The sequence below is a fragment of the Ictalurus punctatus genome, chromosome 7 (genome assembly GCF_001660625.3).
Source record: "Ictalurus punctatus breed USDA103 chromosome 7, Coco_2.0, whole genome shotgun sequence".
NCBI classification, from domain to species: Eukaryota; Metazoa; Chordata; class Actinopteri; order Siluriformes; family Ictaluridae; genus Ictalurus; species Ictalurus punctatus.
The window spans coordinates 24,742,985-24,757,071 of record NC_030422.2 but is presented as its reverse complement, the minus strand read 5'-3'; the positions used below and the strand labels follow the sequence as shown (position 1 = coordinate 24,757,071).

At 40.6% G+C, this 14,087-nt stretch overlaps 1 protein-coding gene across 6 annotated transcripts in view; it reads right to left on the bottom strand.

The window, feature by feature from the left end:
- Nucleotides 1–14,087, bottom strand: part of svep1 (sushi, von Willebrand factor type A, EGF and pentraxin domain containing 1) — a 102,138-nt gene that overhangs the window by 27,197 nt on the left and 60,854 nt on the right. For 5 of the 6 annotated variants that reach the window (XM_017472564.3, XM_017472561.3, XM_053681889.1 and 2 more), the window contains 18 exons: nucleotides 13,105–13,236; nucleotides 11,666–11,857; nucleotides 11,372–11,493; nucleotides 11,123–11,228; nucleotides 10,100–10,291; nucleotides 9,719–9,952; nucleotides 8,392–8,553; nucleotides 7,399–7,560; nucleotides 7,047–7,208; nucleotides 6,383–6,471; nucleotides 5,064–5,160; nucleotides 3,969–4,082; nucleotides 3,485–3,598; nucleotides 2,848–3,049; nucleotides 2,129–2,286; nucleotides 929–1,130; nucleotides 367–542; nucleotides 102–226 (listed from right to left, as the gene is read on the bottom strand). In XM_017472564.3, the coding sequence (XP_017328053.1) occupies nucleotides 102–226; nucleotides 367–542; nucleotides 929–1,130; nucleotides 2,129–2,286; nucleotides 2,848–3,049; nucleotides 3,485–3,598; nucleotides 3,969–4,082; nucleotides 5,064–5,160; nucleotides 6,383–6,471; nucleotides 7,047–7,208; nucleotides 7,399–7,560; nucleotides 8,392–8,553; nucleotides 9,719–9,952; nucleotides 10,100–10,291; nucleotides 11,123–11,228; nucleotides 11,372–11,493; nucleotides 11,666–11,857; nucleotides 13,105–13,236 (2,741 nt within the window). The remainder of the gene's footprint in view (nucleotides 1–101; nucleotides 227–366; nucleotides 543–928; nucleotides 1,131–2,128; nucleotides 2,287–2,847; nucleotides 3,050–3,484; nucleotides 3,599–3,968; nucleotides 4,083–5,063; nucleotides 5,161–6,382; nucleotides 6,472–7,046; nucleotides 7,209–7,398; nucleotides 7,561–8,391; nucleotides 8,554–9,718; nucleotides 9,953–10,099; nucleotides 10,292–11,122; nucleotides 11,229–11,371; nucleotides 11,494–11,665; nucleotides 11,858–13,104; nucleotides 13,237–14,087) is intronic. The other variant, XM_047156482.2, reaches the window with a different exon arrangement.

Below are 14,087 nucleotides of genomic sequence, written 5' to 3'. Positions count from 1 at the left end.
ATTGAAGGCCTCGTTATTAAATATATTATAGATTGCAGATAAAAGCCAGATAAATATGAAATGGAACAAATGGTTTATTTACATTTATTTTACAGAGGTACCTGCTGTGGTGAGAGGACATAATTCCAGATATTGAGCTGGCTGAGAGAACCAACAAAGGACTCAACTGGGTTGAAGCCCTCGCCTCTCTGATCCTGATCCTGTCCCAGCACCAGAGCACCACCTCCTACACAGATTACAGAGGCCGAAAAACAATTCATCATAATATAGCTCAAATCCACTCCAGTTTAAAGATGGAAAAGTGTACGAATAAGAAACAGATTTTTGTGTTGACACATTTGACTGATTTGACTGGTATTGCTGTACCTGGTATGGTGCTACCCATGGACAGACCCTTCCCACCATCAGAAGGGCTTCCATCGATATAAATCCTCCAGTCACCATCTGTATTCCTCCACGTCACGCCAATGTGGTGCCACCTGCCGTCATTCACCGCAGGACAGTCTGTAATCTTTTCTTTCCCGTTCACGTACAGCACCCAGCTAAATAATACCAGGAGAGAGGTTGATGCTTAGCATACATACCATCCATCCATCCATCTTCTATACCGCTTAATCCTTTTCAGGGTCACGGGGAAACCTGGAGCCTATCCCAGGGAGCATCGGGCACAAGGCAGGGTATACCCTGGACAGGGTGCCATTAGCATACATACCTATTATTTATTTACATATAAACCTAAATATGTACTGCTGAATTATCTGTCAATTAATATTTGTTATTTTTGTGATAATGATCAATACTTTGCTACACACAAGTGCATACATATTATTATTATTATTTTAAAATGCTCTACGAAGGCCAAAGGTATTCTGTTTCCAATACAAAAAGATTGTTCAGTATAACGAAGTAAAAAAAAAAGACTCCTCACCCGTTGTAGTCTATGAGGAGAAAGGCGTTGTCACTGCCCCCATCCACAGCATATGAGACCGGAGTTCCGTAGTTGACGGTGTCTGATGATCTCATCCAGAATGTGCAGGTGATCTGAGTGAGTGCTGGCATCGTCCCATCCATCATCACATAACCGTGGATACCTGAGACCTCAAACTCCAGGTTGAAGGAGGAAGACATTTCTGGAAACAGAAATAAAGAACAAGAAAAAAAAAAAAATATATATAGGACAGCAAACAACAGGGAAATGGGCAGGCCATGTGTGAAGAGACAAGTTTGCCCATTTTTCATAAATACTATCTGAGTAAGTACAGACAACCCCCTGAAATTTTCCACAACTTGTAATGTTACAACCGGGAACTGAAATGGACATAATTGGGATTATACACTACTGTATACGGCCAAAAGTATGGAAACCTGAACCTGCTCCTGGGGCTGAACAGGCACAAATCCCCACAGCAACAGTCCAAAATACAGTGTAAAACCTTCCCAGAAGAGTAGACTGAGATCTTTGTTTACAGAGAGGCTGTCCAAAAAAGTGCACTTATACCATATGATACAGTACCTTCCAGTAATATTGGCACCCTGGTAAATATGAGCAAAGAAGGCTGTAAAACACCGCCTTTATTGTTTAACTTTTTGATCTGTTGTTCACAAAAAATTCGGAAAGGTACCCTGCATTCACGCATATCAAACAATTGCAAACAAAACACAAGTTTATCCAACAAAAAGATCTTTGTTAAATATAGGTGTGCAACAATTATTGGCACCCCTATGAACTCATATCAGGAAAAATATATTTGAAATATATTCCTTTAGACAATCATAACAATGTTGTAAAAACAATGAATATAGCTGTGATGTGCGGCAAAAGGTTGTTGAGCTTCACAAAATGGGAAGAGGCTATAAGAAAATAGCACAAGCAAAGCAAAACAAAACATAATACATAAACTCTGTAAATTTTCAACTGTAAGTGGAAACATTTTGTTTGAGCAAACCACAAAGCATGCACTTTCACCTACTCCTTGTTTTCTACATGTACCTGTTGTTTGATTGACAGCCTGCAAATACGTCCTACTGTTCTGGAAAAACCCTTGCTCCAGCCTTTTAGACTTGTTACTGTCTTACAGCCTGTCCTTACAGTCTCTCTGTTTCTGTTTCTCAGCCATGGTGTTTATACCTGTCTCACACCTGGTTCCGTTGAACCCAGGAGGGCATCGGCAGGTGTAGCTCCCCACTTCATCCTTGCAAGTGGCACCATTCAAACATGGGTTAGACTCGCACTCGTCCTCATCAATCTGGCACAGTTTCCCACTGAACCCACTCACACAATCACACCTGAGGAAGAACACAAGGGAAGAAGTGTTTGCGACTGATATAAAGATCATGAGATCTTTGCTGTTGCATTTATCAGCTGCACTTATATGACAAGCTAAAAATCTATTCTGACTAAAATAATTTTTTGGAAAGACTAGTCGACTACTTTTGAATTACTGCTCAACTAGCAAAAATGAGTAGTCATGAAACTCCTACCAAGGAGAACAATATGGATGGTAGGAATTCAGAAGAGGAGGAATAGAGCACAACAAAACCAAGCTGGATGCAATGGCAAGGAAACAGTTAAGAGAAAAATGACATAAAGGTGTAGCATCACAGCACATCTGAATAATTTTGCAGTTAAAATGAGTTACTTTGCACTGTTCGACTGCAATCAATGTAATTTCATCAACATCTATATTAAACAATAAAAAGCATCAAAATTGAAACAAAAAAAAACAAACAAAAAAAAAACTTTTGGTTAATCTAACATCTTGTTAAAGCGAATGTCCATCAATCTGTCATATTACAAAAGTGAAACCTAAACAATCATATGATTAACATCTCCATTTTGTAATTTACCTGAAGTCATTAACAGCATCCACACATGCTCCTCCATTCAGACAGGGGGCGGTGTAGCACTCGTCAATATTCACTTCACAGCTCTCTCCAGTGAAACCCTGATTACATGAGCAGGAATACCCAGCCTCCAGGTCCTTACACACTCCACCATTTTGGCAAGGTCTGGACTCACACTCATCTATCTCCAGTTCACAGCGAGGTCCTACAAGCAGAACATTAGGCTGCTCAGAGTTCTCAGAAAGAAGTCATCATATTGCATGCACTAGGATTGCAAGGATAAAGTGGCACAAATGATTTCTGCGTGACGTCATGGGATTTATAATACAGTGGTAGGATAACAAGATCATGACAGTTTGAAGAAATCCTCTAGGAAAATTCAGAGAAGACAAAAACAAAAATCCAAGCTTTCCTCTGAGAACTCAGCCAAAATAAGTAAAAAAACTGTTTTAAATGAAAATAAACCTTCTGTTCAGCAGAGTGAGTAAGGTTTGTATTTATATAATACCTTCCAATGAGAATGTCTTGGTGATTCATTGTTTTAAATAATTGCAGATCGGATATATTAATCCTTTATGACTTCCTGTTGTCTGAAACGTGTCAGAGTCTTAATTCCATGTGGTGAAGTTGAGCGGTTCACCTGTGAATCCATCTGTGCAGCTGCAGCTGAACCGATTCACATCGTCCACACACACGCCCTCATTCAGACAGGGAGAAGAGCTGCACTCGTTTACATCAACTTCACACAGTGATCCTGCACATACACGCACGCACACGCACACACACACACACACACACACACACAGACATGCATGCACACACACACACGCACACACACACACACACGCACACACACACACATGAACAAAAACAAGGCCAGACCAGCAATGTGCTTAATCATGTCCAGGTCTCAGGAAAGAGGTCAGCGACTGAATGGAAAAGAGCTGTAAGACAAAGCATGTGTCCTACAGAGCCAATAAATCCACACTCTCTAGTCACTTTCCCTTTGAGACTTCTCAGACAGCTGTGCCAGCTCAGAGTTGTTAAGCAAAAGAAATTGGCCAAGCAGCAACACTCTGTGGCTATTTGCTCCTGTAAATCTGTGTTGGCAGTGAGGTCCTTACCCACAAAGCCAGACTTGCACTGGCACTGGAAGCCTCCCACTCTGTCTCTGCACAGGCCGCCGTTCTGACACGGAGCAGAGTCGCACTCATTAATGTCACTCTCACATTTTGCACCTAAGTAAGTAAAGAAGATATACTGAATATATATGCACAATCAAAAAACAGACCCCCCCAAACAAAAAAACAAACAACAACAACAACAACAACAACAACCATACAAAACTGCTCATTTTCATGTAGTGAGCCCAAACTCTGCCCTATGGTATAAGCCTTACAATCAATGGATTACACTTACACTCAGTCATGTACATGTTGTGGAAATATCAGTCCAAATTATTATATATTACATATATATTACGATATTACATCCTCTCAATCAGGGGATGTCAACTGGCAGACCACAGTTTGGATATAGAACTAGCAAAGTATTAAGAGAAAAATACTGTAGCAGAATCAATCGACTTGTGGAAAAACATTCTCTGTCTGAAATCAGGTCAGTTCCTCACTCTGGTCTGATTTGTGCACCAACAACACGGCTTGTTAAAAAAATCGACAATGCATACAAAATGTTTGCTGGAAAACAAAAAGTCTGTGGTGGTAGTCAAAAAGTACATTTATATTCATGGCATTTGGCCAAATTCAGAGCGATTTATATTTATCTCATTTATACAATTGAGGGTTAAGGGCCTTGCCCAAGGGCCCAACTTAGCTTGGCAGTGCTTGGGTTTGAACTCCTGATCTGTAACCCAGAGCCTTTAACCACTGAGCCACCACTGCCCTAGTATTAATGTGAAGCAACACTACAAAACAAATCATAACATAAAACGTGACGTGCCTTATTTATAACCATAAGCTAATCATTAAGTGTTAAAATGTAACAGTTATCACCACTCAGTCATAAACTTCACAAATTTACTCATCCTTTGCTCTGGATTATTCAATTGTACAAAACACTCCTCTGACGATATTTAGTTTTATTTATATTTAACATTTAGTATCTGTAGTAGTAAAAGCTCTAAAAACACTAATCAGGAAATTTCTTTGGTATTATAATAAACACGATGCCATAAATCGTTGTAGTATAAGGTGCGTTACCTGTGAACCCTGGGAGACACGTGCACACGTAACCCACTCCCACCTCCTCACAGGTGCCTTGGTTCTGACATGGGTTGAGGAAGCACTCGTGGAACATCTAAAGCAGAGCAAGTCGGATTATTCATTTGTCTGTTCATGTCGTCTAAAATTGTTATGAAGTTTAAGACATGAGGACAGAGAGGACTGGTCATGAATCAGCTATAAAGATGAATGATTCATTAATTAAGGAACATGTATCTTTTATAAAAAGTAATCAACAGTTTAGGTGCTGCTTCTTAAGACTGACATTATAAGTATTACATGTGGTAGTTATTAAATGCAGACCTTACAATATGTCAAGACTTTTATCCTTTTATAGTTACATTAAACACCAAACAGACATAACATTAAAACCACTGACAGGTGAAGTGAATAACTTTGTTACAGTGGCATCTGTAAAGGCGTGGGATATATTAGGCAGCATGTGAACAGTTAGTTCACGAAGTTGATGTGTTGGAAGCAGGACAAATGGGAAAGCGTAAAGATCTGAATGACTTTGATAAGGGTCGAACTGTGATGACTAGACGACGGGGTCAGAGCATCTTCAAACCTGCGGTCTTGTCTGGCGTTCCGGTATGCAGGGGTTAATCCCTACCAAACGCCGTCCAAGGAAGGAGGTAGCCCAGATGCTCTGGGCAATGTTCTGCTGGGAAAGCTTGGGTCCTGGTATTCATGTCAATGTTACTTTGACATGTACCATCTATCTGAACATTTTTGCAGACCTCTTCATGACAACGGTATTCCCTAACGGCAGTGGCCTCTTTCAGCAGGATAATGAGTCCTCCCACACTGCATAAACTGTTCAGGAATAGTCTGAGGAACATGACAAAAGTTCAAGGTGTTGACTTGGCCTCCAAATTCTCCAACTCTCACATCTGTGGGATGTGCTGGACAAACAAGTCCGATCAATGGAAGCCCCACCTTACAACGTAAAGGACTTAAATGATTTGCTGCAACTGCTTGGTGTCAGATACCACAGCACACCTTCAGAGGTCTTGTGGCGTCCATGCCTGAACGGGTGGGTCAGAGCTGTTTTGGCGGCGCATGGAGGATCTACACAATATTAGGCAAGTGGTTTTAATGTTATGGCTGATCTGTGTATGTGGATGTCCACAAAACAGGTTTACTCCCAAGTTAGCTGAAGAAAATCTTAAACAACAAAGCAGTCTGTTAGCATTGTTGATTAATTTCCAGTTACTGCACACCCCAAGTATTTTATGTCTTATATAAAGCCTAAACACTGTGATGCTTTCAAAAACATAAAATAGCTGTAAACTTACCTGACTGCTGGCCTGATAGTCTCTTATCACAGGACTTTCTGGAGCGGTAGTTACACTTTCCTCCTTAGGCAAGAAACTAGAGCCAAATGCTGCGATGCAGAGGTATACAGACAAAAAAAAAAAAAAAAGAAAAAGAAAAAAGAGAGAGAAATAAACAGATGAAAAAAAGAAAATAAGACAGGCAGAAAGTGAAAGACATGTCTGCTATCATAACTGGAATAGATTATCCTGAGGCATTCATCAACCTCATCATCTTTTCCAGCCTGCAGCTAATTTTCCTTTTGCGTTAGAAGAATCTTCCTCATGAGTCTATCAGAGTTATCATGCGAGCACACTTCCTTCCAGTCAAAATAGAAGGAAGAACTTTAATGTAGAACGTTAATGTTAATCTGTAAAAGTGTTTCTATATTTATAGCAATCATATAATATTAAAGACGTCTTAGGAAAACTGTGATTTGGGGGAAGGGGAAGCTTTGTCAATGTTTCTAATGAAGAACGAAGGATGAATCTTTGACTCGTTGGAGTAAAAACTGGGGTATTACTTAAACCACTACAGAGTCTCTTTTATTCAATTGGACATCATTGTGACTCATTCAATAAGCTGCTCCAAAATGCATTCTTATGACCTTATTTACTATGGATATTAATAATAAAGCTAGAATACTGGAGCAATGTTGGATGGTCTTGGCTCCTGTGACTGTAGTGGTGCCATAGAAGGGGCAGGAGAGGCAGTAGGATCGTCCCTCTTCAGGTTGGTAGTAGTCACGAGGACAGGGGTAACAGGGAGCCAGTCCAGTACGGGAGAAATGACCTGCAGAGCATGGAACTAGAGAAAGAAAGAGAGAATGATAGAGGGACAGTGAGATCAGGAAAAAAAAAAGGAGAGACAGAAGTAGGAGGTGAGGCAAAGAGATTGAGTGATGAGGTGAGATTAGAGGACAGGAATGTGCCTTTTTGCTGCACTGTTCTATGAGTGCTGAGCTGGATAATGACTGTGTAGACGAACTGGAGCTCACCTCCACACTCGCTCTGGTCCATAGCTCCTCGGTTGACGGTGGAGGTTTTCGGAGGACAGGGATCACATTTACGCGAGCCAAAACCAGGCTGGTACTGACCCAGTGGGCATGACTCACACGTCTCCAGCCCACTGAGTGATGAGCTGCCAGGCTTACACTGTGCTGGAGACGCATACACACACACACACACACACACATACACACACACACAAAAATGCACAGATGATAACCATTAATACAGAACATTTCCTAAAGTTAAACACTGACATTTCAATGCACACAAGTTATTATTACAGTTACATTTATAAGGCGCTTTTCTAGACACTCAAAGCGCTTTACATAGTATTGTGTATCTGTGTGTGGGGTTGGGGTGTCTCCTCAACCACCACTAGTGTGTAGTGTCCACCTAGATGATGTGACGGCAGCCATAGTGCACCAGAACACTCACCACAAACCAGATATTGGTGGAGAGAAGAGTGATGTAGCCAATTCAGGGATGGGGATTATTAGGGAAACATGATAGAGAAGGGCCAATGGGGGAATTTCACCAGGACACCGGGTTATACCCCTACTCTTTTATAAGTGGAGGACTTTTAATGACCACAGAGAGTCAGGACCTCGGTTTAACATCTCATTGGAAAGACGGTGCTGTTTTTACAGTATAGTGTCCCCGTCACTAGGACCCCCACAGATCACAGGGTGAGCGCCACCTGCTGGCCTCACTAATACCACTTCCATCAGTAACCTTAGTTTTCCCCAGGAGTTCTCCCATCCAGGTACTGACCAAGCTCAACCCTGCTTAGCATCAGTGGGAAACCAGGTGAGAACTGCAGGGAGATATGGCTCACTCAAGTGCTTCAACTCAAAGATTAAAAGGAAAAAAATCTGAATGGATGGAGGTCATGACTCTAATAATGGTGTAAAAATAATTCATATTTAATTCATTGCATTTTACATCTGATGGCATATTTCTGGCTTTGCTCAAGAGCCTACCTCTGCACTCGGACAGGCTTCGGGAGTGAAGGTAAGGGGTGGAGAAACCATCTGGACACAGTTTACACTCTGTCTGGCCTTCCTCGTCCTGATACGAACCCCTCCTGCAGCTCTCACACTCAGCATAGTCCACCGAGAAATACGTCCCCACTGGACACTGCACTACAGGACACACAGGACAGAGGCTTCAGTTCACCCTCTCAGCATTACAGCTGGGTGTTATTCTGATTAGCACACAGAGCAGTTTAAAGTTTTATATTCCCCAAGTGATCTATCAATATACCTGCCACTGCAAGACACACAAGTGCATATTAATCCTATAGTAATCATTTTTAACGGCTAATTATAACAAAAATGCATTTATATAACACACAATGCCAGTTAAAGTACTTTATACAATATACATAACTCATTTAAAATGATCATTTGAATGGACTATATATAAAATATATACAAAATAATTTAAATCAACTAAAATATTCAAAATAAAGAATAAAGCACAATGATGCATGCTGTTAGAGGAAAATACTCACTGGCAGTGTGATGGGTGATGCAGAATTTTCCTATAACTGCCTTTCTTGAAGTGTTTTGTTTCTCTTATTCCACAGACATTTTTACAGTGATTATATTTTTTATTAAATAAAGAACAACACATTGCACTTTTTATCCATTTATAGATACCTTTACTTTTAGTTATGTTATAACAGCTATAAACACTCATTCCCTGACCACTCTCTCTCTCTCTCTCTCTCTCTCCCTCTCTCTCTTCCTCTCTCTCCCTCCCTCTCTCTCTCTCTCTCCCTCTCTCTCTCTCACTCTCACTCTCTCCCTCTCTCTCTCTCTCTCTCTCTCTCCCTCCCTCTCTCTCTCCACCCCCCTCTCTCGCTCTCCCCCCTCTCTCACTCTCCCCCTCTCCCTCTCTCCCTCTCTCTCTCTCTCTCTGACAGTAAATGATTTAGATTACTGTCTGAGTTGCTGTTATAGAAAATTGCCCAACACCTTCTGACTCACACATTCAGCAGTGATATGAGCAGAAACAAGACTATAACAAGATCTTCTACTGCACACTGTTGTCCCCTGACAGCAGAAATATTATACATCCCCAGTGTCCTATTCATATTATTAAAACTAATCAAACACTTTACAGCATGTATAAGAACAGTCTAGTGAGGTACAGGAGTCATTATCATGCATCATATAGAGATAGAGCACATGGTGTGATCAACAGATCAGACAGATTTGATTGTTTGGTACATTTCAAGTTGATTATTTAAAAAAAAGTTGGTATGTGATGACTTTTCGTGCAGGAGGACGCTCAGTAACTCACCGCACATGCGGCCCTTCAGCACAGATCCTGGGCGACAGTACAGAGAGGCCTTCCTACTCTCCAGAGATTTAGGGTCAGCAACGATCATCTCAGACGATACATGAAATGAGCTCAGTGGCTGTTTGCTCAGCGTCCTCTTCAGTCGATTGGTCAATAACTCCAGTGTCCGCAAGAGTCGCTTTTGATTGGCTACTTCCACCGAGTCATTCCTCGACAGGGGCAGTGGGATGCTTGCTGGGAGAAAGGAGAGATGTTGGAAGAACAGCACCAAGTCTTTGCATTAAAATGTTTAGGTCAATGTTAGAGGAGATTACTAAGCAGTACTTTTGTAGTTACTAAGAAAGTTGAATCAATTTGAAAAGATTAGTATACTTAGTATACCTGTTATATTAAAGTATATCTGGATCTTTTGGTCACGTGTGGGCCCCGTGATCTCACGATGACGTTTACCCCTCAATTGGGAAGTATGGTGGAACACACCATCCTGCTGGAGGCGAGTGCGCTGATGATCTGGAGAAAAACCACTATCAAAGTAAGCATAGTCCTGACCATTACTGCTCCATCCTCCTGGACCTTAGGGGGGAGAGAGAGAGAGAGAGAGAGAGAGAGAGAGAGAGACAGACACAGAGAGAGAGAGAGCGAGCGAGAGAGAGATGTTGGAATATAAATCAGATAGAATCAGTTTGTGAAACATTATGATTAGAACTGGTTAAAATGTACAAATGGACATGTTGATTTTGTTTGAATTCTAAATCTGCATGTAGGTTTTTAGGCGGTCGCTATTCACTAACAGCATTTCGCAAAACAACGTGTTAGGTATAACGCTCTCGATAGCAAGCAGACTTAGAACTGCAACAAGAATAATGTTAACAGAAACGTGAAGTCTTAGCCCACTGCGCTACCAATAATAGACATTTTAATAAAGTGGTCAGACTCATTTTATTTTATTTTATTTTTTGTTATTGTGGCATTTGAGCATTTTATCATGTTCGACTAGGTCTTCTGAAACTTATTATTATTAGTGTCTCCTTTAACTGTAAAAATGAAAAAAATCAAGGACCCCCTAATTTATTTTACAAACATTTATTATTTTTTTTTCATTACTTCTAGCGGTTTATGGTTTCCACCACTGTAATAGAATGAGAAAATCATGGACCCCTTGGCTAAGCTTCATGGATCCCTGGGGGTCCCTGGTCCCACTTTAAGAACCATGGTGTTAGACACTTATTGTAGTATCAAAACAACATTACATTAATGTTCTGACAGATAAATACTTCATTATTCCACTTTAACCTGGATATTTTAACCTGGATATTTTAAACTGGATATTATGGCTAAAATACTGAAAGTGTCAGCAGTATTTATGGTAACATATTTGAGTCTGTGCAGGCAGTGGACTCTCACCAATGGCAAATCCATTTGGATAATCATAGTTGTACTCCAGACACTGCCCTTGCGTCATCACTTCCAGTTTACAGTTGACCTCATCTCCGCCGCATATTTTAGGAACCTGTAGGATTTTAGGTGTTATAGAAAAACAGATCATGAGGGTCCACAGAAAACCATGTGTGTGCTGCATATGTGTGTGTGTGTGTGTGTGTGTGTGTGTGTGTGTGTGTGTGTGTGTGTGTGTGTGTGTGTGTGAAATCTCACTATATCTCCTAGAATATTAGTGAAATCTCCAGTGAAGGACTTCAGCAGGTCTGGATCGTTGCAGTGTGATGCTTTGAACAGCATCTCGAACGGCTTGAAGCCATTATTGGCTATTCTGTTCTCTAAAAACAAGAAAACTTTGTAGTAAGCAATCTTCACAGACCTTCCGTTTGTCTCTAGTAGTATGTGAAATAAATAATGAACTGTGGCAGGTAGAATGAATTCCTACAGCCCAGTGGGAACAGCAACATGAGGCAGAAAAATTAAGGGAGAAATCAGAGGGAGGATACTCACGGGAGCAGTCTGGTCTGTCTGGAGCTCGTGGTGGTTCCCATCGGCCATTATTGGGGCAGAAATAGCTGTGCACTGCATTCTGGGTAAGACTGTAACCCTCTTTGCAATCCAGGGTGCAATTCACCCCCTTCTCTTCCTTTAAGCAGGAGAAATTTGCATTGACGGGCACGTATGGCTGCTCACACGTGGAACCTGTGGATAGATGCATCAAGAGCATTAGGAATCTATGCAGAGCAAAGTAGTTTTACAGAAAGCCTTATGAGTGGGCTGAGGGTAACAGTGTCAAGGAAAAAAGTGTAACTGGTAACAAAACACAGAAAAACGAAACGTGTGCGTCTGGATAACTCATCGGATGTCCTTGCAGCTGAATTCGGGCCAAAAGAGATTAAAAAATAAGCTTTTGACCAAACAGATTTCTGTTTATAACATCTTTTAACACCTTTAAGAAACCAGGAATATATTCCACCAAAACTGAAATATATTCATGAATACTATATTTCACCAAAAATGTGGCTTATTTGTTTGCCTTGGTTATCTTCCTGCAAAGATCATGTTATATCAGGAGCCATTTAAACAAATACGGTGATAAAAACAGCCAGTCTGCATAAAAAAGTGGGATTTCCCCACAGAGTGAATACCAGACTTTGATCAATTGTGTCATAGCATAATGGAAATAAGTTTGTAAAAGTGTCTGTGATGCGACTGCAGCGACGTTCAGGGAAGCCTGTGATGTTCAGAACAATATATATATTCGAAAATGTCACAAATGGTTTAACCAGGACACCACACAAATAATCTTACTGGCCATTTTATCAGGTAAACCTATAATATATAGTAACAATACAGTTATAGGTACACAATTACTGACTGTTAACCCTTCTCTCTTACTACGCATCATGTGTTAGACCGCCTCTATTCTGTCCACCTAAAGAAAAGACACCTCCATGTGACCACTAGTGAACAGATGTTATTTGGGTGATGAAGCATTTCCAGTAAAAGCAGAGACAGTGATATATTAATGCTTCTGGCACTGATCTGAAACTATAACAATGCAGCAATCTTGATGAGGCTTGATGTACTAAAAACTGTGTATATTAACTGGCCACTTCATTAGAATACCATGTGAATCCACCTTGTGTACCGGTAAAGACTGCAGTTCCTCTTTGCATGAATAGTGTGAGTTAATCATTATTGATGATCTTCATCAGTGTCAGGTTGTGACCACAGCACTGCTGTTGGCTGGATATTTTTTTTGTTTGGTGAACTGTTTCTCAATCCAAAAGACACACACACACCCCCATATCAGTGTCACGTCTGTACTGAGAATTAATTGTGCATTGCAACATATCAGCTACTTTCAGTAATTGTACTGTATAAGCTATAAATACTAAACAATTGAAAAGAGTGCAATGTAAAAGTGAGCGTGTAACAGTACTTACCTTGCACTGTGATGATGAGCTCACAAGTGCGGTTGTTGCCGGATGGATCTGTGGCGGTGTAATACACTGCAGTCTCTCCAGCAGGAAATGGATCACCAGACGAGTGGGTGCTGGAGATGTTCAGTTGAGCACCTGGAACAATGTAAGCACTTCACTGTAATTGGAAAAATACATTTAATTATCCATATGAGTTGTATTGAAACACTAACATTGTGTGCATGCCTTGGAATTAATTCGTTAATTGTGGCCTGCCATTTTCCAAATGTACTAACCAGTCAACATTTTGGTCACATCTGTAAACACAAACTCCATTTCCCAGAATCATCCACCAAATAACAAACTTGACCGGTCACATGACCACTTCACTCTCGGGTCAAACATCTAATCACATACACACGCCTGGTCCCAGTCACGTGTTCACTTGTATAGCACAGACCTCAGTTCATTACGAAATATCACTCCTAGCTAATCACTGGCTAATAACTGGTTTGCTTAGTATTGAGCTTCCCATCTCCCGATTATGCCTTTACCCATGCCTTTACCCATTGGATTGGTCTGCTTTGCTATTTGCATGATAAACCTGCACTTGTATCCAAACCCCTGATGAATAGTGAAATCATTACCACCCTAAATAAACAAAAATATCAAGTGAGTTAATAACTTATTAACTACAAATGTATTATTCTCTCTTGTTGGAATAAACCTACATTCATTACTGAAATAATGTTCTGCCCTTCATCGCACTGTTTCTTTGGATTTTTTTCAACGCTGTCTAATCTTTAACTAATTGATCATTTTATTACACCAATAAGTCTACATTTCATCATGTTTGGCTTCACTAAACTTTTTGCAGGGTAGAAACAGAGCCCCCTTTGAAAGCACAAGCTGAGGGATATGTAGTAAAAACAGTATTACAAATATTGACTCTATAACACAGTTTCTGCGGAGAAACACCATAAAGGTCAGGCACTAGTGCCAAATTT